This window comes from Anomaloglossus baeobatrachus, chromosome 4 (assembly GCF_048569485.1).
Source record: "Anomaloglossus baeobatrachus isolate aAnoBae1 chromosome 4, aAnoBae1.hap1, whole genome shotgun sequence".
Taxonomy (NCBI): Eukaryota; Metazoa; Chordata; class Amphibia; order Anura; family Aromobatidae; genus Anomaloglossus; species Anomaloglossus baeobatrachus.
The window spans coordinates 448,906,777-448,930,770 of NC_134356.1; the positions used below are offsets into that span (position 1 = coordinate 448,906,777).

Consider the following 23,994-nt stretch of genomic DNA (forward strand, 5'->3'; position numbering starts at 1 on the left):
AAACTTCACACTAGACCTCAAGCAGCTTGGATTGTGGCATCTCCACTCTTCCTCCAGACTCTGATTTCCAATGAAATGCAAAATTTACTTTAATCTGAAAGCTACACCTTGGACCACTCAGCAACAGTCCAGTTCTTTTTCTCCTTGGCCAAGGTAAGACGTTTTTGGCCTTGTCTAATAGTCATGAGTGGCTTGAGACAAGGAATGTGACAGTTGTAGCCCATGTCCTGTATATGTCTGTGTGTGGTGGCTCTTGAAGCACTGACTTCAGCAGCAGTCCACTCCTTGTGAATCTCCCCCAAGTTTTTAAATGGCCTTTTCTTAACAATCCTATCAAGGTTGTGGTTATCCCGGTTGCTTGTGCACCTTTTTCTACCACACTTTTTCCTTCCACTCAACAATCCATTAATATGCTTGGATATACCACTCTGTGAAATGCCAGCTTCTTTAGCAATGACCTTTTGTGGCTTCCCCTCCTTGTGGAGTGTGTCAATGACTACCTTCTGGACATCTTTCAAGACAGCAGTCTTCCTCACGATTGTGTAGCCTACTGAACCAACTAAGGGACCATTTTAAACCCTTAGGAAACCTTTGCAGGTGTTTTGTGGTAATTATTCTAATGACTTTTGGGTTTTCATTGGCTGTAAGACATAATCATGAACATTAACAGAAATAAACACTTGAAATAGATCACTCTGCAACAACTATATAATATATGTGTTTCCCTTTTTGTATTGAATTACTGAAATAAATTAAGTTTTTGATGATATTCTAATTTATTGAGATGCACTTGTACATCAGTTTGTCTGTAAGGTTTTTTTATTCAATTATACTTGCTCCTATAGCGTTGAGGAAATAATATTTCTCTATTTTGATGGAAACTTTGTCTATTTTTCTTCAATGCTCACTGATGCGAGGAGAAGGGAAAATGTGTTTACTGTTCAGCAATTATTATATTTGTGTAGATGTGAATGTACAAAGCAACATAAAGCTGCGAACAAACTCTGACAAAAGATGCAGAAGTATATTTATTTTTTTAAATTTGTCCCTTGAAATGTTTCTCCACAATATAACAATGTTCTTCCTTAATACAGTACAATTTCTCATGTTCTGTAAGCTGAATTCAATGCAGCCCCACAAATCACAAAGCGGGCCCGTCTCCTTGAGTTGTCATTTTCTGATTCAGTGGTATATCAAAAAGTACCCACGTTACAAATGCATATTTTTACAGTCTCCCCCATCATTTTTTGTGCGCTGTTAACCTTTGCATAATGTCAGAAGAGGAGAATAAAGAGACTACAGATTTAGCATTCAAATAACTTATTAAAAAGAAAATCAGTGAAACAGTTTAGTTTGATGGCATTTTTTTCCTTTATTTGTTAGTATGCAGAAACATACTGGGCCATTATAATATAGTTATTGTGCAGAGCACTGCAACAGACAAAACACCCATAGCCAGACAGCCTTGAATGTATTGGTATATTGAAGTGGTAATTAGTTTATAGCTCTTAATTTAAAAAAAAAAACCACAAACAATTAATCATCTAATTAAAGAGGTAGTTCACTACTCAGCATAGTGGCCACACATCGATGTAAAGCTTATAAAGAAGGCTTTTCTCAAATATCTTGTGTAGTACATTCTGCCTCTGAGCGGCGCTATTGCGGTCCACTCATCCCCATCACATAACAGTCTCCGTGACCTCTAAGATCTGGTGATGTCATATCAACTTCCAGTTGACCCATCATCACCGAGGCAGCCCCAGTCTCCCTGAGTGACTGGGCTGTGGGCACAGTTTCATCGCTCGTCACAGCCCAGTATCTCCCTGCTCTCTCCTTTGCTGCAGAGCGCTGCAACCAGGAGCGATGCAGAGCTGTGACGAGCAGCAGGACACCATCCACAGCCCAGTCCCCAGGAAGACTGAGTCCCGCCTTGATGATGTCGGGTCAACTGGAACTTGATGTGATGTGATCTCAGAGGTCACGAAGGCCAGGGGGGGTCATATGATGGGGATGAGCGGACCGCAATAGCACCACTCACACGCACAAATGACTACACAAGGTATTTCAGAAAAGCCTTCTTTATGAGCTTTACATGAATATGTGGCCACTAATGCTGAGTATTGAACCACCCTTTTAAAGTAAAATGTTAATTTATTTAATTAATAGGAAACAAAAGATGGACATACAAAGAATTGGACAGCATGAGAAATACATGGAAGTTCTCCAGATATGACACTACTTCTATCCTCAGTGAGTCTAGGATAGCAGCTAATAGCACCAATGGCTATATACAACAAGCCAATCAGCTTACCTATACTGGCCCGTTAAACAATCCAACAAAATATGCTATGTGCACATTATGATCGTTACTATGATTGTTCTGTACCCTTAGAATATCATGTTAACGGCAGCACATCTCCAGTTTACAATGAGCGATGTGCTGCTTATAACCATGGTTTTTAAAAAGTTTGTTCGGGACTTTAACATTTATGACCTATCTTTATGATAGGTCATCAATATCTGATTGGTGATGGTGCAACATCGGGCCTCCCGCTAATCAGCTGTTTCCAGGGCTGCTGTCAGTGACCGCAACCACTCAATTACAGAGCAGCATAGTACAAAACAGTCGACAAAATAGTGGCCGCGGCCAGGTACTGAGCATCTGCCCACAATTGACTTCAATAGGGGGCGGATATGCAGTACCAAGCCATGGCCACTATATGCAGTTGATGGAGATGTGCTGAGTAGATCGGTCTGGTGGCGGTATCGGGAGCAGCAGATTGGTGAGGGTGTGACACATGGCCCCTGTCAATCAGACATTGATGACCTATCCTAAGTGAGTACCCGTCCCACAAATGCCCGCTCCCGTTGTACCCGTCAATCAAAGTGCAGTGCATTTTTGCAACTTTGATTATAGATCTTTCTGCAACCAAGCATTGGCTTTTTCTACAACATGTATGCCTGGATTCAGCATCTTACTGCCTGTATGGCACTGCCTCACACACTCCCACCCTCAGTGCTCACTCCATTGTACAACTTTTGTAAAGTCTCAAGATGGATAAATTGCTGCATACACACAGTTTCTCCTTCTTAATATTCCTCCCAGTTCCCCTAATATCTGAAAACCTGAGTTTTCCTGCAAGCATTAAAGAGGTGGTTCACTACTTATATTTCCAAGCCACATCAATATAATGTTGAGAAACAAGGCTTCTCTCAAATACCTTGTGTTGCCAATAGTTCCTGTGAGCAGCGCTATTCTGGTCCGCTCATCCCCTTCTCGTGACCACCCCCCGTGCTCCGTGACCTCTGATGTCTGGTGACCTGACATCACCGAGGCCGGCCCCAGGCTTCCGTGAGTGACAGGGCTGTGGGCAGCATTTCACCACTCATCACAGCCCAGCATCGCTCCTGCTTGCGGTACTCTACAGTAAAGGAGAGACTAGAGAGATGCTGGGCTGTGACGCTGGGCTGTGATGAGCAGTGAAATGCCGCCCACAGCCCAGTCACTCAACATTATATCGATCTGACTTGGAAAAATAAGTAGTGAACCACCTCATTAATGTTACAGGTGCTGACAATGGCATCACACAGGATCAGTGAAGTGTAGGAGCAATGAGCCATATAATAAAGTAATTTATTATCATGTAATCTAAAAATGCCCATCACCATCACCATTGATGAAAGCCACAAGTAGATAGGATTACTTGTTCTGTGTGGAGCCTGCTATGACTGTGTCCTCTCCATAGTCTCCTTTTTAGTGCACATCTATAGTCACTATAAACTTGCTGAGGATCACAGACCTTGCCCCCCATGACATCAGATCTTCTGCATGAGCCTTTCAAGCAACATACAGAAAATCTTTGCTCCTTGTGCTTTGGAGGGGCTGTAGCAGGGTCCTTTTTCACTGTAAGATTACTATGAACAAGCACTTCTAGGAATACTCGTTTCACAATAATTTTGCAGTCTAAACAGGCGAACAGTCACCCAATGAAAGGGCAAAATGCTCATTAATCAGGTGAAATTATCTTTTGTTCTACACAAAAGATCATCATTCTTGGCAGCACATTGACCTTTATAAACAGAACATGCGCTGCCAAGAACAATGGCAGCCTATGTGCAATGAACAATCTATTACAGATTATTTAGTGTGCATGTGAAGTCAGGTTACCCAGTGTAAACAGGCCACTAAATGACTACTAATCATCAAACAAGCAGCTGATCAATGGTTGTTCACTGTTCAAGGGGCCCCAAGTATGTAAATTGTTAACTACAGCTAGAAAATGTGGTCAGATGCACAGACATGGCTTGTAAATTTATTGTTTGTATTATCTTTATTTTTTGTAAAAAAAAAAAACAAGGCACTATGTGGTTTAGAAAAAAAAAATCTTACCTACCAATTGCTGCTTTTTCTTGGTAGCACTGTTTACACCCCCCGCTTATCATCTTGCTTCCTCTTCTGGTGGGGACCGTCAAGGGACCCCTTTAGTGACAATGGTGAAGCAGTTACATGTCCATAGGACCAGAGTGTACAGAGGCTAATTCTGTACATGTTGTTTAATTCGTATGAATATGCAACCACTGCAACCACTGCAGACAATCACTGGTAGCGATAATGATACATTGGTCACCCCTTCCGCCACTGATTAGCTGTAGCGGTCACTGCCTCTCCTAGTAGTAGGGTCAGGCATATGCTGAGAGGAGGAAAAGCCGATGCTGGCTCTTAAGCCCCCTTCACACATCAGTGTTTCCAGTATGTGTGGTGTTCATTTTCACACATACTGGAGTCACTTCCACACACACACTCATTAAAATCTCTGTTGATTTTCACACCTCCATGTTTTTACAGACCTCATGCCCATGTGATCCACACTGTGAAATGTCCATTTTTTACTGTCTTCGCAAATGAAAAGGGCCAATAGAAGTCACACGTACAGCACACGGATAACATCCCTTTTGACATCCTTGTGTTGTCCGTGTGACACGTACCAGAATTGAATGCATTCAAGAAATTGATGTTTTTTATGTGGTAAAGATGGTCATAGATGATATAGAGAGATATATAGATTTATATAGAAAGATGATAGATTTTACAGCTATTAATCAAATAAATAATTAAAAGAAACAAAATACAAGGCTTCTCTCCATTTTTTATAACCAAAAAAGGGTAAAGCAGACAGCTGTGAGCTAATATCAGGCTGGGAAGGTCCATGGTTATTGGGTCCTTCCCAGCCTAAAAATACCAGCCCGCAGTATGCCAGAAGAGGCAAATCACAGTAGATGAACCAATTCTCCTCTGCCCTTCTGCATTGCTCTGGTGCGTTGACAATTGGGGTAATCGTAGTTGGGGTTATTGTCTGCTGTGTAGTGTCAGTTTCGGTGTTAGTAATGGAGAGGCGTGTATATATATATCAGACAACCCATTACTAACCCAGTAAGTAAAAAGAAAAAAAACACACTAAATAGTTTATTTTAAAAAAACGACTCTTTCCCTGGTTCACCAATTTATTACAAAAACATGCTGGTCCGACGTAGTCCATGTATTCCGACGTAGTCGATAAATGGAAACCTGAAAGACAAAGAAAAAGATAAAAATAAAAAAACCAAGAGACTGTCTCTCATTCACCAATTTATTTGAAGCAAAGTTCCCAGGTCCGATGTAATCCAGTGGTCCTCACAACAGTACACGCATACACACAGATAACACACGGATGACAGATGGATGACATACATGTACGTACCGATGGTCACATGCGTAGACAAAATAGAAAATTTCACACATGCGTTGTTTATGCGAACATGCAAAGGGGGCCTTATAGGGCTTTGATTTGATGTTTGCATTGTACAACTGCTCACATTATGAACGGGATTAGCCTCAAGTATGCATTGAAACTCGCCTTAATCAACTAAGGAACTTGCAGACACATACAGAAAAAGGCCCCTGTACAAGAAGAATATAAGGTCCCATCGCAGCCCAAGAGCTCACAAAAATGCAATATTTCACCTGCTTTGGAAGTAGAAATGAGCCTCCTTACCCCTTGGGCCCCTGTGCGGCAGCACAGGTCGCACCAATGGTATGGTCGCCCCTGAACTAAAGGCTGCTTTACATGCAGCGACATCGCTAGCGATGTCGCTCGCGATAGCACCCGTCCCTGTCGTTTGTGCGTCACGGGCAAATCGCTGCCCGTGGCGAACAATATCGCCGGTATGCGTCACACATACTTACCTTCCTAACAACGTCGCTGTGGCTGCTGAACAACCTCTTTTTTAAGGGGGGCGGTTCGTTCGGCGTCACAGCGACGTCACTCAGCAGGCCACCAATAGAAGCGGAGGGGCAGAGAGCAGCCACATTAACGTCACTCCCACCTCGTTGCCGGAGGACGCAGGAACGCTGTTGTTCGTCGTTCCCGGGGTGTCACATGTAGCGATGTGTAAGAACTGGAGGACAAGGAGTACAGTGCAAGGATATTTTATTGTGGAGCAACTGGCACATAAGAATCAGCGGCTTGCTGGCCCGGCTCTGTCAGCGTCTCTATCGTCTGCGCGCATGCGCGGTTTCTGGGTGACGCGTCCCCGTTTCCCGCGTATGCGCGCTACCTTTCAGGGGCGTTGACGTCTGACAGCGCTGGGTCTCAGCCGCGATTGGTCCTGTCGCGCTGACACAGTGGGGGTGGAGTGACTGGAGCGTGCGAGCGCCATGTATAAATACACATGGCTGCTTCATAGCGTTCCACCTCCCCCTGATGAAATGATCCTACATTAACGATCGTGAAACGTATACGTTGGGGCTCTCTCTCCAGGGGGTCCTCTCTGCTGCTCTTTCAGGCTTGTATTTGCACTTTATGGGTATGTTTACCTAACTGGCTGGGTTTTTGCCCTTTACTGGTGTCCTTTTATTCACTTTAACTGCTCACTGGCATCCACCCATTATTATTTGGGTTAAATCATTTTTATGTAGCATTGATCCTGCTTGTTTCATGTGTATCTGCTATTGTAAAGTCTATTTTACCAGCACTTCTGTATAAGTAATGTTTGCCAGACTCTCTGCTACTTCAGAGTATACACAATTTTTTTCACTTTACGTAGTGATTTATCCATGTGTAACAATTAGTGCTGGTTTTTTATGACTCATCCATGTGTAACAATTGTCCAAATCCTATCATGCTATATTTATATAGGGTGCCCGTGCCTATGCTTATGCTGTGATACCTGACCCAGCCTGTCAGTTTCTTTATTTGTGCTTTATACTACTTTTATATGTGTATTTGTATTTTTTATACAATACCGGCCTGATTTGCCGCTGATTCTTATGTGCCAGTTGCTCCACAATAAAATATCCTTGCACTGTACTCCTTGTCCTCCAGTTCTTACTCTATGCTTTGAGTGTGCTTTCACAGGTGCCATGTTTTGGTTTTCCTGTGTTTTTTTCACAATATGGTCATCTTGTATACTAATGTAGCGATGTGTGCTGCCTCAGAAACGACGAACAACCTGCATCCTGAACGAGCAACGATATTTTGAAATTGAAGAACGTGTCAACAATCAATGATTTGGTGAGCATTTCTGATCGTTAGCGGTCGCTCGGAGGTGTCACACGCGACGACGTCACTAACGAGGCCGGATGTGCGTCACGAATTCTGTGACCCGAGCAGTTAGCGATGTCGCTGCGTGTAACGGGGCCTTTAGGCTCTCATACGTTCACCTGATTTTTAGGGTACTCCGTGTGTGTTGGGCAGGCAGAAATGATATGCCACATGTTGTTGATTGTTACAGTACTTTTTCTGTTGGTTAGCCTTGCCCTTGTATATAATCCACACCCCTACAAAAAAGCCACTCCAAATTTGTTACAACTCTTTTCTTGAGTATCACTCTGTGAAGAGCTCTCAGATTGACATTAGAGATGAGCCACCACCCTATTGTTCGAGTTCGGTTCGTCGAACGGCGGGTGTGTTCGTCGAACGTTCGTCAAACACTTTCGAACTACATTCAAAACAATCGCAGGCAAACACAAACACATACAAACATGCACAAACACGTACGCACACTCACATATTATGCTCACCTTACCTTCTGTTCCATCGCCGGCCTCCTGGGACTTGCAGTTAGCCGGTACAAGATGTGTATCGGGTAAACATCGCGACCGATGCCGGAACGTCCGCTGACAGAGCGCTGACGTCAAAGGCAGGTGCCGCTTGCCTCTGATTGACCAGCGCGCTGCCTTTGAGTAGCGTCTGACAGAGGAAGGAAGTTCCTCCCTCGTCGCTTTGGTTACCCAATACACGTAGTTCACCGCTACAGGATGTGTATCAGGTAACCATAGCGACCGATGCCGGAACTTCTGCTGACAGAGTGCTGACGTCAAAGGCAGGTGCCGCTTGCCTCTGATTGGCCAGCGCGCTGCCTTTGAATAGTGTCTGACAGAGGGAGGAATGTTTGTGTATGTTTGTGTGTGTTTGTGTGTGTTTGTGCATGTGTGGAATGGCACAATAGGGGACCAGGATGGGACATTTAACAAATTGTGGAACGAATTGTCTGCATTGCAATGATTTCCTATAGGAAATCTTGCTTTGCTAAACGAGTAACTTGGTTTACAAGCACACTCCCAGAACGGATTGTTCTCGTTAACCAAGGTTCCACTGTATTAACATTGAATGACAGTATTACTGTGAAAATCCAGTTACGCTTTTGGTGAACGAACCGTTATTGAACATAACCTCGAACTGTCGAACTTGAAGCTAATTGTTCGCGTTCGTCGAATGACTCGAACATCGCCAAAAACAAGTCGAACTTGAGATTGGCGAACAGTTCGATTCGAACACCGCTCATCTCTAATTGACATCTCTGAAAGGGAGGAATATTGATCAATTTGGAGAAAGAAAAAAAACTATTCCAGATCGGACCTGGCATTACTTTCCAACAGGTTTTAGAAGGTAAGAAAAAGACTAATGGCACTTCCTAACTTTCTAATGAGAACAGGTGCATACTGAGCATAAGAATGTTAGGAAGTGCCATCAGTCTTTTTCTTAGATTACAGGGTCATGCCTTCTAATTGAGTACATATAAGTCTGATGGCAGTGGTGGGATCCCACCGCTGCCATCAGACTTATATGCACTGCTTTTTTGGGTTCAAATCCCACCGCTGCCATCAGACTTATATGCACTGCTTCTAATTGAGTACTCCTGCTTCTCAGCCTTAGGCGATTTTAATTCTTCATTTGCAGGTTCCTGTACACCCAGAGAGAGGCATTAGAGTAGGCAGTGACCCAACAAAAGAGGTTGCCTTGGCGTTCGCTGTTGGGCTCACATAAACCTGACCTTTTTTGTGCGCTAAGCATCTAAATTTTTATGGTTTTTATAGCAGTAATGCATGTCTATATACCTATATTCATTGTTACACATATCTTAGCACTGCAGTGCAACTGTTCCTTTTTTGTTACTACGTTTTAGAATGTGTCATGGAAAAGTCATGTAAAAATATTGACAAATGACTAGAGTCACATAGGGTACTTTGATAAAGCTGCCCCACTATACAGCTGAAGTATATTCTACACAAGCTTCTGGGTGGCTGATGTCAGTGACTTTTATGTATTATGTGTATTATGTTATCATTCCAAGCCTTCTTTTTCCTATGCGTACTGTAAATGTATTCATGGCAGCTCTGCTCCTGGTCACGGCCAGCATAGCCTTCAACCTGTTTAGATAAATTAAATTTTTGTGGGCAAGCAGACCTCCATAAATCCCAAAATCCCTTTTTTTCAGTTTTCCTTTTAGATTCTTAAATTTAGTTGAGATTTTATACACATTTTACCTCCAAATAGTTTAGCTACAATGCATCTCCTATTACATAAGGCTGTATTCATACATTGCAGTTCTTGTATCATTTTTTATTTCATGACATTTCTGCTAACTCACTGCAAAACAGGAGATTTAATGAAATTACAGCAGTTTTTGCAAATATCACACAAGAAAAAAGTTATATAACTAAAATTTGACCACAGCCAGTGGCAGTGCAACATACATTTCTCCTAACAGGAGGGACACATTACCATGAGTTATTTAGCATATTGTTTCGATACATACGTTCACTAGAAATTAAATTTTTCAGTCTAGACTTTTACACACTTTTTTGTACTTACACTTGCACACGCCGTGCTCTGTATGAATGCTTCCTCATGTTAGACATTAATGGTGATCTCACAGCTTCACTATTTATATGAAGGACTATTTTCCATCTTTTCATTCCTTATGGAGACCTGCAGAGCATCAACGTTATGGACGTGCATCACTGAGCTATGATTAGAGAAGGGAAGGTTTCCGAAAAAATATTTAATGTGAGCCAGCAACTACTGGGTTACTGAGCTAATTCTAATAGGATTTAATTCAAGTATGGCGTCAGTTTTTTGGCATAGAAAAACTAAAGTCATATTTGCAAAGCAGCTTTAAGGTTCTTAGCACAGAATATGAGGGGATGGAAAAGAAGAATATTGATGAATATAAGATTCCTGGCCTTAAAGGGAATATGTCAGCAGGTTTTTGCTGCAACAAATGACAGCAACAAAATGTAGGCAAGGAGATTCTGAATCCAGCGGTGTATCACTTAGATTACTTGGTACAGTCTTTCTGAAACAATCAAAGAATTTAGATTCAGGAAAACACCAGAGCTGATTGAGTTGTCCCACCCACATCAGGCTCTCAATAGAGATTGTGCATTGACTGGGAGGTGTCAAACACCGCAAAGGGCATGTCTGACTAGCATGCATATTAGATTCTTGCCCTTTAATGTTAATGGCAGGGAAATAAACCCTTTAGTTTATGTAAACAATAATGCGGGCTTCACACGGTACGATCGATCGTGCGATTGCACAAGCGATCGTACCCGCCCCCGTCGTTTGTGCGTCACGGGCAATTAGTTGCCCGTGGCACACAAAGTCGTTAAACCCCCGTCACACATACTTACCTGCTGTGCGACCTCACTGTGGATGGCGAACATCCACTTCCTGAAGGGGGAGGGAAGTTCGGCGTCACAGCGACGTCACACAGCGGGCGGCCAATAGAAGCGGAGGGGCGGAGATGTGTGGGACGTAAATATCTCGCCCACCTCCTTCCTTCAGCATTGCCGGTGGGAGCCGCGGGACGCAGGTAAGCTGTGTTCATCGTTCCCGGGGTGTTACACGGAGCGATGTGTGCAGCTCCGGGTTCAATGAACAACCGGCGCCATGAAAAATAAACAATTTTTTAAAAATAAGCGACGAGTACACGACTCACAATTTGTGAGAGATTCTGCGTCGCTCGGAGGTGTCACACGAAACGACGTCGCAAGCGATGCTGGATGTGCGGCACGAAAACCGTGACCCCGACGATGCATCGCGCGATAGCTCATCTCGTGTGACACCCGCATAACTCACACACACACTGATAAGAGAGCACAGTTGCTTTTTGTTTCTTAACCCTTAGAGCATGCTCCGCTCAGCTTTCACAGAAAAACCTGCTGATCGATTCCCTTTAAGGATTTGAAGAAAATAATTCAATTAAAATGCATGCTTTATTTACTTAGTATAATTACAATCCACTGTCAGCTTGATATATTTCAAGTAGCAACACCACCAAAGTCAAATAGGGGCATTGTGTGGACTGTCATTGATGATTTTTCGATAAGAGAAGAAGGGTTAAAATCTGCTTTGCCAATTGGCAAGGTGTACAGGATGTAAAGAGGACAAGCCAGGTAAGTATATTCCAAGTAGTTTATTAGGTCAATGCATTTTGAAGTATAAACTTCTTCAGGACAGAAACTACTATAACAAAAAAACTATAAGGTTATAGTAGTTTGTGCACTTGCAGGGGGTTGGACCCGATGGCCCTTCAGGTCCCTCCAACTCTACTATTCTATGATACTTTGAAACGCGTTGACCTAATAAACTACATGGATTATACATACCTGGCTTATCCTTTTCACATCCTGTGCATCTTGTCCATGGTTTTTAACCCTTCATCTCCTGTTATCATTTCTGCAATCCGAGGGATCAAAGCAGCCACATCTTTGAGCGTATCTCTGGGTCGTGCGTACACAACCTCCACCAGGTGAGCACTCAGAGAATGCACTATTACTGATTCTCGCAGAAAAAAACCCTATTGCGATTGTCTTTCCTTTAGTATCTTAATTGATGATTCTTCAACCAGGTATCAAGACAAAATGTATATTCACACGGCAGATATGTTGCAGAAATTTCTGTGATAGTCCCATTTCTCTGAATAGGGCTGTAAAAATTCATGATGTTGAAACAACCTTATTCAGACCTTTTCAGCACCTCCAAGTCACTCTTTCGAGCCCTCATGACCAGTGTAAGATGTGGTCTCCATTCTTGTATGGCAGAATTTTGACTTGGAGAAAAATTCTAGATCTCTGGTTAGAGGAATCTAACATCATCTGTATCGGCTGTGTTTTTAGTGAAGTACTGAATGTGTTAATGACGCCACACACTGCAGGTCCCAAGTGGAGACTTTGTAACTGCATATAACTCTGCAGGTCCATCATTTTGATGTGGTTTTCCTGCTGTCTGTGAGTCTCCCGAACACTGAATCATCCACATTGGCATCAACACACTGGCTATTATAGCTCCAAATATAGTAACAGTGAGCAGCCCAGCCCTGCAAAGCAGCCGTTATACTCATGCCGTATAGAACTCGCTCTGCTCCATGAACCAAGCCCCTTTACTGGTCCGTCACACTGCCTCATTGTACAGCATCTTCAGCGAATCACAAGGGATCAGTACACACCACCTATTCACTAATCACAGGACCATACTCTGTGCTTATGCCTATGCCTTATACGTTATTGGATTTCTATGTGCGCAACAAAGTCTGTTTTCTTCACTTTTTCTTGTTTGTATCATGCATTTTTCAGTTGGTGTGTGATCCCACAGCATAAAAGCGGGAAAAGCTGAAATAATATTTTCCTACAGAACTGAAAGGCCTTCTGTTTTGCAGCAAATGAGTCACAAACACTCTCTGAATAGCACATGCATATTAACAGCTTTCAATAAGCAGAACGGCGTACGCTCATTTACAATTGTACATAACGCCCCCTTCAATAAATACCAGGATCTAATCTTCTTCCGATTCTAAATGATGATATATGTATAAATAATAGTTCATTGTGTATGAAAACACAGAATAGCATTGTAGAAATTGATGGGTGTAATCGCTGTACTGGAAATAGGGATAGAATACTAATATACAGCTTTTACAAGTATTTTTTTAAGCAGTTACATTTTCTAAATTAAAATGAAATGTATAAAAAAAAATTACATGAAAAAAGTTATGAATGAATCACAGACAGTCCTATTTAGTATATTTAGTTTTTTGTTAAATTAAGAACCAAGCTGTAATGTACAGATCAGTAAAATGTAACATATTTAAATACACTCTTTTACACTATAATTGCAACATCAAGAAGGAAAAGTGAAGTTATGGAAATCACAGGATGGATAGACGTGTTAATGATATGCAGATATTGAAAAGATGGAAACAAAATGCTCAAAATATCTTGTAAGGGTGAGAACTACAAATATCCAAACACTTACACACCTTGCTATGCTATCAGTGAGGTTATTAATGGTTGTCTGAGGAATTTCCTGCCACGCTCAATGAACTTGAACATGCAACTCATCAAGATTCACAGCTGGCAGCTCCTTTCGCAACTGCTGACCAATTAGGTCATAGATGTGCTTGATTGTACAAACGTCCGGAGACACTGCAGACCAAGGTAGCTGGTTTTGGCCATGCAGGCTGCTTACAGTAGCACGAACAACATGCGACCTGGTGTTATCGTGTTGAAAAATGTCTCCTGGCATGCTTTGAAGAAATGGCCGTCCCATTGGTTCCAAAACCGAATCAATGTAAGGACAAGGTGTTAGTGTACCTGGAATAAAAAGTAGTGGAATTCTACATCGTACATTATGTCACCCCACACCGTAATCTCGGGAGTAGCACCGGTGTGATGTTCCCACGTGAAGGACTCTTCGTGACATTTCCCTTGTGACTTCCAGACCAATCTCCAGATATCATTGCTTCAAAAACAAAAGCCGTACTAATCGATGAAGGCGCCATTCCTTCATTCCAGTATCTGGTCGCCATCTGGAAACCATGTGGGCAATGCCATAGAGAGGTTTTGACAAGAGAACATCAAACCAGTTCCATGCTTTGGATTATGGTGTAGGGTGGCATAATGTATAATAGCCAGACCCCTCTAACCTTTATTCCAGGTACACAAACAACTCAGTATTATATTGATTTGGTGGTGGAACCAATGGTAAGGTCATTTTTACAAGGTGTCCCTGAAGATGTTTTTAAACACAGCAACATCAGGGTCGCATATTGCTTGTGTCGCGGGCGGAGGAGGGGACGCTGCGCTCTCCCACTGCTCGGGTCCGGCTGCTGCTGCTGCGGCTGCTCGGTGGTGGCTTGAGCGGTAGGCCGGATCCCGGGGACTCGAGCGGCGCTCCTCGCCCGTGAGTGAAAAGGGTGGGGATTTGATTGTGGGGATTTGGCTATTGTCCGTAACGCCACCCACGGCTGTGGTGAGATTGTGACACCACCGCTGCTCTGGACGGGGATCCCGGGAGCGATGACAGGGAGCAGCTTTGATGTTAGTTCTCCCCTCCGTGGGTAGGGGGTTGGTTGTCCCGGGGCCCGGTGATGGGGCAGGGATGCATGGCAGGCGGGTTACGGGGCCTGGCGAGGTGCAGGGTCGCGGGGGCAGCGCTGTGCCGCACGGCACGGTGGTACTCACTCAGCCAATGATGAGGACACAGTTCTCGGTAAAACACACGGCTGGATGGACGGGTCCCACAGACGGCTGCGGCGTTGTTTCTCCCGGCAGGTTGATGGTGACTGCCTTTCCCTGCACCTGTGCACTGTAAACGGTTCCAATGGGTTCCCACCGGTAACCCGCTCCCCAGCTTGGATATGGGCTGGAGGAGCCCCTTTTGCCCGCAGGCTCTGGCCCTGGGAACTTTAGCCTTGGCGGTGACTGTGTTTCCCTCTCTCGGTTGGACTGTTGCCTTATGTCGGGACTTGGCTGCTGGGAAACCCAGGAGGTTCCCTTCGGTAACGGATTTGGCAAATTCACGGCGACTCCTAGCCTTGCTGGGGTCCACAAGCCACTGCCAGATGGTGCTAACTTCTCTTTGTGTACTGGTCCGGTACCGCCGGGCCACCGCCCGTCCATGGTCCTTACGGTAGACTCAGATAGGCCACTCCTGCAGACGGTCACCACCGTCTGCCAACCTTGCTGATCCGTCCGGGCCACACACCCGGACCAACTTCAGTCTGCTCACTTGCCACTTTCCTTCCTTCCACTTTCACTCACAAACTGATCTGATCTGTCTTTCCCGCCTCCAGGACTGTGAACTCCTCGGTGGGCGGGACCAACCGCCTGGCCCACCCCCCTGGTGTGAACATCAGCCCCTGGAGGAAGGCAACAAGGGCTTTGTCTGACTTCGGTGTGCCTGACCGGGAGTGTGGGGTGTGTTGGTGTTGTTCTCTGTGGCCCCTGGCTTGTCCAGGGCGCCACACTTGTGCTACTATGAGCAGCCTACGTTGCTTAAACGTCCAACCATGGACTGCAGCATCCTCGGACTTGTCTGCCATCGAGAACATCTGTCACATCATTAGTTGGAAGTTGCAAAGAGAGATGCCAGCAGCAGATCTTGAGGATTTCAGTGGCCAAGAACATTTAGTGTGGCAGAAAACTATTAATAACATAACTGATGACCTAAGGAGTGGGTGTGTAATTCTGTGCGAGGCTCTCGTTCTCAATACTGAATAAATCAAAATGTGTTATAGATTTTTAGTTGAGGAGTGTGATTAATATTGAAGTAATTGACTGTGACTCATGGATTAAAACACCTTCCGACAACAACAAACCCCTACAACATGTGTTGGCCTAGTGGTGCACTTATGGGTACCCTAGTGGGAAGAAACATATTTGGGGACCGATTTGTGTAAAGCACATTTATTCTACCTCTGCCTCATCCTGGTTTGATACCTTAAGGGACTAATTTTCAGCAGATATCTTAGATATTGTATTACAGTCTTAAATATTGTGGTACATATTGATCAATCAATTTGCTATATTCTATGACCAAGTGAACACTTCTGAGCATATAATACCCTACTCTAAATTAAGGCGAGGCTTTACTGTCCACTCATAGAATAATGTAAGGGTGCCATAGTGGTTGACTAATAGTTGAATTTTAATACACACTTGAATTAATAGAATTAGAGTTTTGATTTTATGCCCTTCTCAAAATGTGAAAAAAAATCTACAGTCTGCGCACAATGGGTCATTATTCCTCCTATGCTATACTTACGTTTCCATTTTCAGTTGTGTTTGGGTAGAACAACCTATTGCCAACCAAACCAGTGGAATATTTCCCATGACACCGGATGACTTGGCTTGTATTGGTTCTTTTGTGCAGCTGTAATTATATGTGGTTATTTTAGTGACAGTGATGTTGACGGAAACGGAGGTAAACCTAAAATGGTTTCAGGAGCTGCTTTGTAATTTGAAGATACAGTCATATGAAAAAGTTTGGGCACCCCTATTAATGTTAACCTTTTTTCTTTATAACAATTTGGGTTTTTGCAACAGCTATTTCAGTTTCATATATCTAATAACTGATGGACTGAGTAATATTTCTGGATTGAAATGAGGTTTATTGTACTAACAGAAAATGTGCAATCCGCATTTAAACAAAATTTGACTGGTGCAAAAGTATGGGCACCCTTATCAATTTCTTGATTTGAACACTCCTAACTATTTACTGACTTACTAAAGCACTAAATTGGTTTTGTAACCCCATTGAGCTTTGAACTTCATAGGCAGGTGTATCCAATCATGAGAAAAGGTATTTAAGGTGGCCACTTGCAAGTTGTTCTCCTATTTGAATCTCCTATGAAGTGTGGCATCATGGACTCCTCAAAACAACTCTCAAATGATCTGAAAACAAAAATTATTCAACATAGTTGTTCAGGGGAAGGATACAAAAAGTTGTCTCAGAGATTTAAACTATCAGTTTCCACTGTGAGGAACATAGTAAGGAAATGGAAGAACACAGGTACAGTTCTTGTTACGCCCAGAAGTTGCAGGCCAAGAAAAATATCAGAAAAGCAGAGAAGAAGAATGATGAGAACAGTCAATTACAATCCACAGACCACCTCCAAAGACCTGCAGCATCATCTTGCTGCAGATGGTGTCAATGTGCATCGGTCAACAATACAGCGCACTTTGCACAAGAAGAAGCTGTATGGGAGAGTGATGCGAAAGAAGCCATTTCTGCAAGCACGCCACAAGCACATTTGGACATGGAGGCAAAAAAACACGGCATTCCAAGAAAAGCACTTGCTACCCACAGTAAAATTTGGTGGAGGTTCCATCATGCTTTGGGGCTGTGTGGCCAATGCCAGTACCGGGAATCTTGTTAAAGTTGAGGGCCGCATAGATTCAACTCAGTATCAGCACATTCTTGAGAATAATGTGCAAGAATCAGTGACGAAGTTGAAGTTACGCAGGGGATGGATATTTCAGCAAGACAATGATCCAAAACACCGCTCCAAATCTACTCAGGCATTCATGCAGAGGAACAATTACAATGTTCTGGAATGGCCATCCCGGTCCCCAGAACTGAATATCATTGAACATCTGTGGGATGATTTGAAGCGTGCTGTCCATGCTCGGCAACCATCAAACTTAACTGAACTGGAATTGTTTTGTAAACAGGAATGGTCAAATATACCTTCATCCAGGATCAAGGAACTCATTAAAAGCTACAGGAAGCGACTAGAGGCTGTTATTTTGGCAAAAGGAGGATCTACAAAATATTAATGTCACTTTTATGTTGAGGTGCCCATACTTTTGCACCAGTCAAATTGTGTTTAAATGCGGATTGCACATTTTCTGTTAGTACAATAAACCTCATTTCAATCCAGAAATATTACTCAGTCCATCAGTTATTAGATATATGAAACTGAAATAGCTGTTGCAAAAACCCAAATTGTTATGAAGAAAAAAGGTTAACATTAATAGGGGTGCCCAAACTTTTTCATACGACTGTAGGCCCTCACTAAGGGCAAAGGCCTACAGCTGTCATATCCCTTACAGTATAGTTATACCAACCTCAATGGTGTCTGATAAAAATACTATTTTGTATTGAGGAAGACTGACTGTCCATTTATATCTACTGTCAGTGCAACAAAGATCAGACATTTTGGACTTACCATGCCTAATTCTACAAAGATCAGACATTTTGGATTTACCCTGCCCAATTCTACAATGATCAGACATTTTGGATTTACCATGCCTAATTCTACAAAGATCAGACATTTTGGATTTACCGTGCCAAATTCTACAATGATCAGGCATTTTGGACTTACCATGCCAAATTCTTTATTTATTCTTTGAAAAAATCTAGAATAGACTCGCTTACCTCCCATTCTTGTAGTAAAGTTGACCATACCTAGTCACATCAAAGCTGGCAGGATTGGACAATGTTCTTCGTTGTTAGGAGGCCTTTTCAGTGGCCCAGATCTAAACATGTATGTTCATGGGGAAGTTGGGAGAAATAGCTGTTGGCTGAATAAATTGACAGTATTTACTTGTGTATTGACAACTTTAGAGAGGAACTATCACCAGGTCAAAAATTATCAGTTTTAGTTCTTATATTATTGATGTTACACCTGAGTAATTATTTTTTGTATTTAAAAATCCGCCGTAAGTTCGAAAGATATTGGTCTTTTTATTTGGTGCTAATTTGTATGGTTTTTATCAAGGGGGCATTGTTCAGGCCTCTTTCACACATCAGTTTTTTGCCATCAGTCATAATCCGTTTTGTGACGAATGCAACGGATCCGTTGCAGATTGTGTAAAAACTGATGTGACAGATCCCATAGGCGCCCATAGGCTTCCATTCTAACAAACGACAGACAATGACGGATCAGTCACTGTCCGTTTTTTCGACGCACACAAAAAACTTTACTATGGACATTGTCTCCGTCATGCTTTTCGACGGATCCATCGGACGAAGTATGAAATGTGTGGCCATCATTCACAATCCGTCACTAATACAAGTCAATGAGAAAGAAAACGGATCCAGCACTGGATCCGTTTTTTTTTCACATTTCGACAGATTGTGACTGATGTGTGAAATAGGCCTCACAGGCTAGAAGCAAATCCCCAGAGAATCCTGTAAGCACAGTCCTCTTGTTAAAGACTATAAAAACAACACTAAATAAAGGCCTATATCTCTGCAACAGTATGGCGGATTTAAAAAAATAATATGAATATACCACGAAAGCTATTCATTATCAGGGAATTCCAACAGCAGACGTATATAGGCTATAATATAGACTATACTTTTGATAAAATATAGAATATGCCTTTAATTGTTAATGTATGTAACACTGTTAGACACAGTGCTGGATTATTGCAAACCATACTTTTCGGTATGAACGATGGCAGAACAGTGGCACACTACGAAATGTGCATGTATATGGTAAAATCTTTGTCAGAACATCTGTCTTGTCTTAAAGGACAGTCTCAAATCACTCAGTGTCTTCTTATTATATTACACATACTGGATGAATGCACAGTGAAAGTACAGGATACTGGAGAACAGCATCTGCAGAACACCAAGTTACTCTACAAATCAAGACAACTCTTGTGTAGAGCACATTTATATTCCTTATGCCAATATGAAGATTACTTATAAATTCATACTATAATAATTACATGGAACGATAAGTCAGGCTTTCAATAGATATAAGATGCTTGTTATTGATAGTGAGTACAGTTTATACACTAGTTCTCCATAAGCCTAGCACAAACATACTTAGGCAGATACACTGAATTTATTTAGCTTTGGACTTATAAAGTTATTGTAAGTGTATAGTAAGCATTCAATAGACAATTTTTAACTTCTTATAGTTTTAAAGATGCTTGATCGCAGTCGTTCAATAATAATAATAATTTACTCACTTATAAAGCGCCATTAATTACACAGCGCTTTACAGACAATATCATCACTGTCCCCATTGGGGCACACAATATAAATCCCCTATCGGTATGTCTTTGGAGTGTGGGAGAGGAAACCCACGCAAACACAGAGAACATTTGAACCCAGGACCCCAGCGCTGCAAGACTGCAGTGCTAACCACTGATCCAATGCAACTCATTGCTTAAATTCAGTGGTTAAAAATCTGCCTATGTTCATCTGATCAGCAGGAAAGCAGGGCTGAATAAAGAGAACCAGTCACTTAAAGGTGTTTTCCCACAAATACAGTTGATTTTAATCAATAGGATTTGGAAATGCTCAGTTCCAGAGCTGCCCCGTCTTCTGATGGCAACCGTGGCTGGGTACTGCGTATCAGCTTCCTGTTAATTTAAATGGGAGGCAAATGTGCAGTACCCTGCTGTTGATGAGGCAGCTTCAGAACTGAGTATTTCCGGCTGCCTGCTGCTGCCGCCAGCACTGTGAGCGGCTGCTCAGCAGGGGTGCCGGGTGAAGGATCCTAAGGATAGACCATCAATGTAAAAGTAGTGGACAAACTCTTTAAACATTTACATGTCTATTTTACGATACTGGCTGTATGCTATAACTGCAGAGGTAGTGTCATGAGGGTAATGTAGAAACTGGGAATGGAGCACCTAAACTGGCCCTCAGGCTAGGGGCCCTATCTGTCCTTTATCCCAGAGGTACTTCTGAAGGTGAAGAGGTTTGGACCATCAGCCTAGCCCTGACTCCTGATTAGCGCTTGGTCTAGTACCCCCTCACCCTCAACACAGTAGAGGACCGGGACTGAAGTGGTAAATCCCACACAAGAAGACACACGGGGGAAACAAAACTCAAACTCTCAGCAATCACTCACAGAGGTAAAGACAAAGGTGCTCAGGAGGAAATAAAGAAAAGGAAGGAAACAATCAAGCATTAAGAATGTTTCCACAACACACCAGAGTAGCATACAGCAGCTCACCAGCAACTGGATCACTACAGCATAAGGATCTGTAGTTAAAGTTATAATTGGCATGGAAGAACAGATTCCACCATCTTTTAAAGAGCAGAGGCAGCCATGATAGGTCTGCAAAAACTAGTGACCCTAACAGCAATTCACAGGCCAGCAGAAAATAACTCCTGCTAGACTGATAGCCAATAAGCATACAACAGGTGGAAGCCCGACTCTAGGTGAGCACCAGGTAGCGTGTCAGACTCTGCAGTGTGAACAGGGTCAGAAGGCGTCATGACACGTGATGCGTTTAGAGCTTAACGCTGTGTGACAAGTAGGTAGGTAAATTACCAGATTTACATTTTTCCTTTTTTAGACTCTGTTGTACTCTTCCCTGGATATTAACATTTTACTTTTATTAATTTTCGGTGTATTAGGACCATGACCTGACTTTTAAATCAATGATCACTAAACATATTTATCCGCTACTCTTACAGGACAGGAAAATACAGAAGAATCTGACCCCCAGAGAATTCCAGACATTAGCCTGCATATGACATTTGTGCCTTATGAGAATTCGGGTCTCCTATTCCTGGCATCTGGAGAATCCCAATACCTACTCGTAGAGCTGGTCAATGGGACAATCAGGGTGAGTGTATATACTGTGTGGAGACCTGTTCAGCGTCATTCACCAAACGCTTCTGTTCAGTTAATTCAGTAGGGAATTGTGTTTTATACTAGAGCCTTTTTAAAGATGAACTGTTGTAGTAAATACTTGTGTACGGCTATCCTTCCTGGAACGTGTGAGTAAATTGATACCCGCAGAATGCCATTCCCATTCTATTTAGGATCTGTCACTACACATCCTACAGTTGCCAACATTTACTTTTTTGTATTTTATTTTAAATTAACTATTTTTTATATTTTGTTTTACAAATTACATATGTACGTTTCCTTAGGTCATCAAAGACTCTTGAGGTCATTTACACATTACATATATTCTTGTTATAATACAGTTTTCCCCTGAACCTGTCTAGATTGCAGAAGGAAAGGCAGTAAACCTGCGCCATGCATTCACGACACAAATGTAATATCATTATCCTGCTAAAACAGCTACTTAGACAACACATGAAATATAGAAATAAAAGTTAAGAATTACTGCATTTTAATGCCTCTGGGAATAACGTGATTTCCCTTGGAAGTAAAGGATTGTGCATGTCATCTCCAACATGCCCCATCCTTCTGTTACCCAACATCTGCTAGCTTTATTGTGACGGTGAACACTGAACTCACTAAATACAACTTTAAGAACTATTGAAAACAAACAAAACCACAGATGGTAAATGAGTTCTGTGATATTAACAGGTACAGATGTAGCAGAGCTTAATGAGTCATAATATCATGCTTTATATGTGCATTTTACGTATATTTATGGGTCATCTTACTATATTACTGTAATAAAAAAGCTCTGCAGCATCTGTATATAGAATCATGAAGCTGCTGTTATCACATCCAAAAAAAGAACAAGCAACAAAAACAAAGGCAAGAAAAAAGCATATGACCAGAGGGAAAATCCTAACAAAACACTCTGCTTCTTGTGGGAACCGTATGAGGAAAATACACACATTCACAAAGTCTTAAGCACATTTTACTGAAGATGTGCCTGCTCACTGAGATGCACAAACACAAACTTCCGCTATAAATCAGTTTGTTCCTAGAATCTTAATTAAGACCAAATGTGGGATCCAGAAATTGTCCTCAGCTGCCCCCATCTGTCCATATACATGTGTACACACGTTACTTCCCTTAGGTTTCCTACAACTGAAGCTAAACACAACAGCGGGCCTCTTACGAATAATATCTGATCACTAATTAAAAATTTTTTGTAGCAGGGTTCCTTGATATGAAGAAGTCATCTTCTTTAAGGTGGGAAAAAAATTAGGGAAATAATAAAATTCTGCAAAGGGAAGTTGTACAAATTCCTATGTAGTGAGCTGCCCTGTAGAGGAGAGTGCAGGTAAATTGAATTGTATTATTTATCTAGGTTAAAGAGGTGGTTCACTACTTATTTTTTCAAGTGACATCGATATAACGTTGAGAAACAAGGCTTCTCTCAAATACCTTGTGTTGGCAATAGTGCCTGTGAGTGTCGCTATTGTAGTCCGCTCATCCCCTTCTCGTGACCCCCTGGGCTCCGTGACCTCTGATGTCCGGTGAGGTCAGGTCAATTTCCAGTTGACCTGACATCACCATGGCGGGCCCCAGGCTATCGTGAGTGACAGGGCTGTGTGTGGCGTTTCACCGCTCATCACAGCCCAGCATCACTTCTGCTTGCAGCGCTCTGCAGTGAAGGAGAGAGCAGGATGATACTGGGCTGTGGAGCTGGGATGTGACGAGCGGTGAAACACCGCCCACAGCCCAGTCACTCAGGAAGACTGGGGCCGGCCGCGGTGATGTCAGGTCAACTGGAAGTTGACTTGACATCACTGGACATCAGAGGTCACGGAGCCCGGGGGGGGGGGGGTGTCATGAAAAGAGGATGAGCAGACCGCAATAGCACCACTTGCAGGCACTATTGCCAACGCAAGGTATTTGAGAGAAGCTTTTTTTCTAAACATCATATCGATATGGCTTAGAAAAATAAGTAGTGTATCACCTCTTTAAGTGGAGGAAAGTAGATAGATGATCGGAATCTCTACAGCCATGACCAAAAGTGTTGGCAATCTTCAAATTGTTCTAGAAAATGAATTATTTCTATCAGAAAATTATTGAAGTTCCACATGTTTTGTTATACACATGTCTATTTCCCTTGTGTTTATTGGAACAACACAAGAAAAAAAAAAGGCAAATTGGACATCATTTCACGCAAAACTCCAAAAATGGACTGGACAAAACATGTAATTGCAATCATTTTCTGGGAGAAATATTTAATTTTAAGGAACAATTTCAAGGGTGCCAACACTTTCGGACATGACTGTGTGTAAAGATCCCTATAAGGAT

At 42.5% G+C, this 23,994-nt stretch overlaps 1 protein-coding gene across 1 annotated transcript in view; it reads left to right on the forward strand.

Annotated features, from left to right (window-relative positions):
- CSPG4 (chondroitin sulfate proteoglycan 4) overlaps window positions 1–23,994 on the forward strand; it is a 154,428-nt gene that overhangs the window by 64,707 nt on the left and 65,727 nt on the right. The window contains exon 2 of the mRNA XM_075345582.1: window positions 21,492–21,643. Coding sequence (XP_075201697.1) covers window positions 21,492–21,643 — 152 coding nt within the window. The remainder of the gene's footprint in view (window positions 1–21,491; window positions 21,644–23,994) is intronic.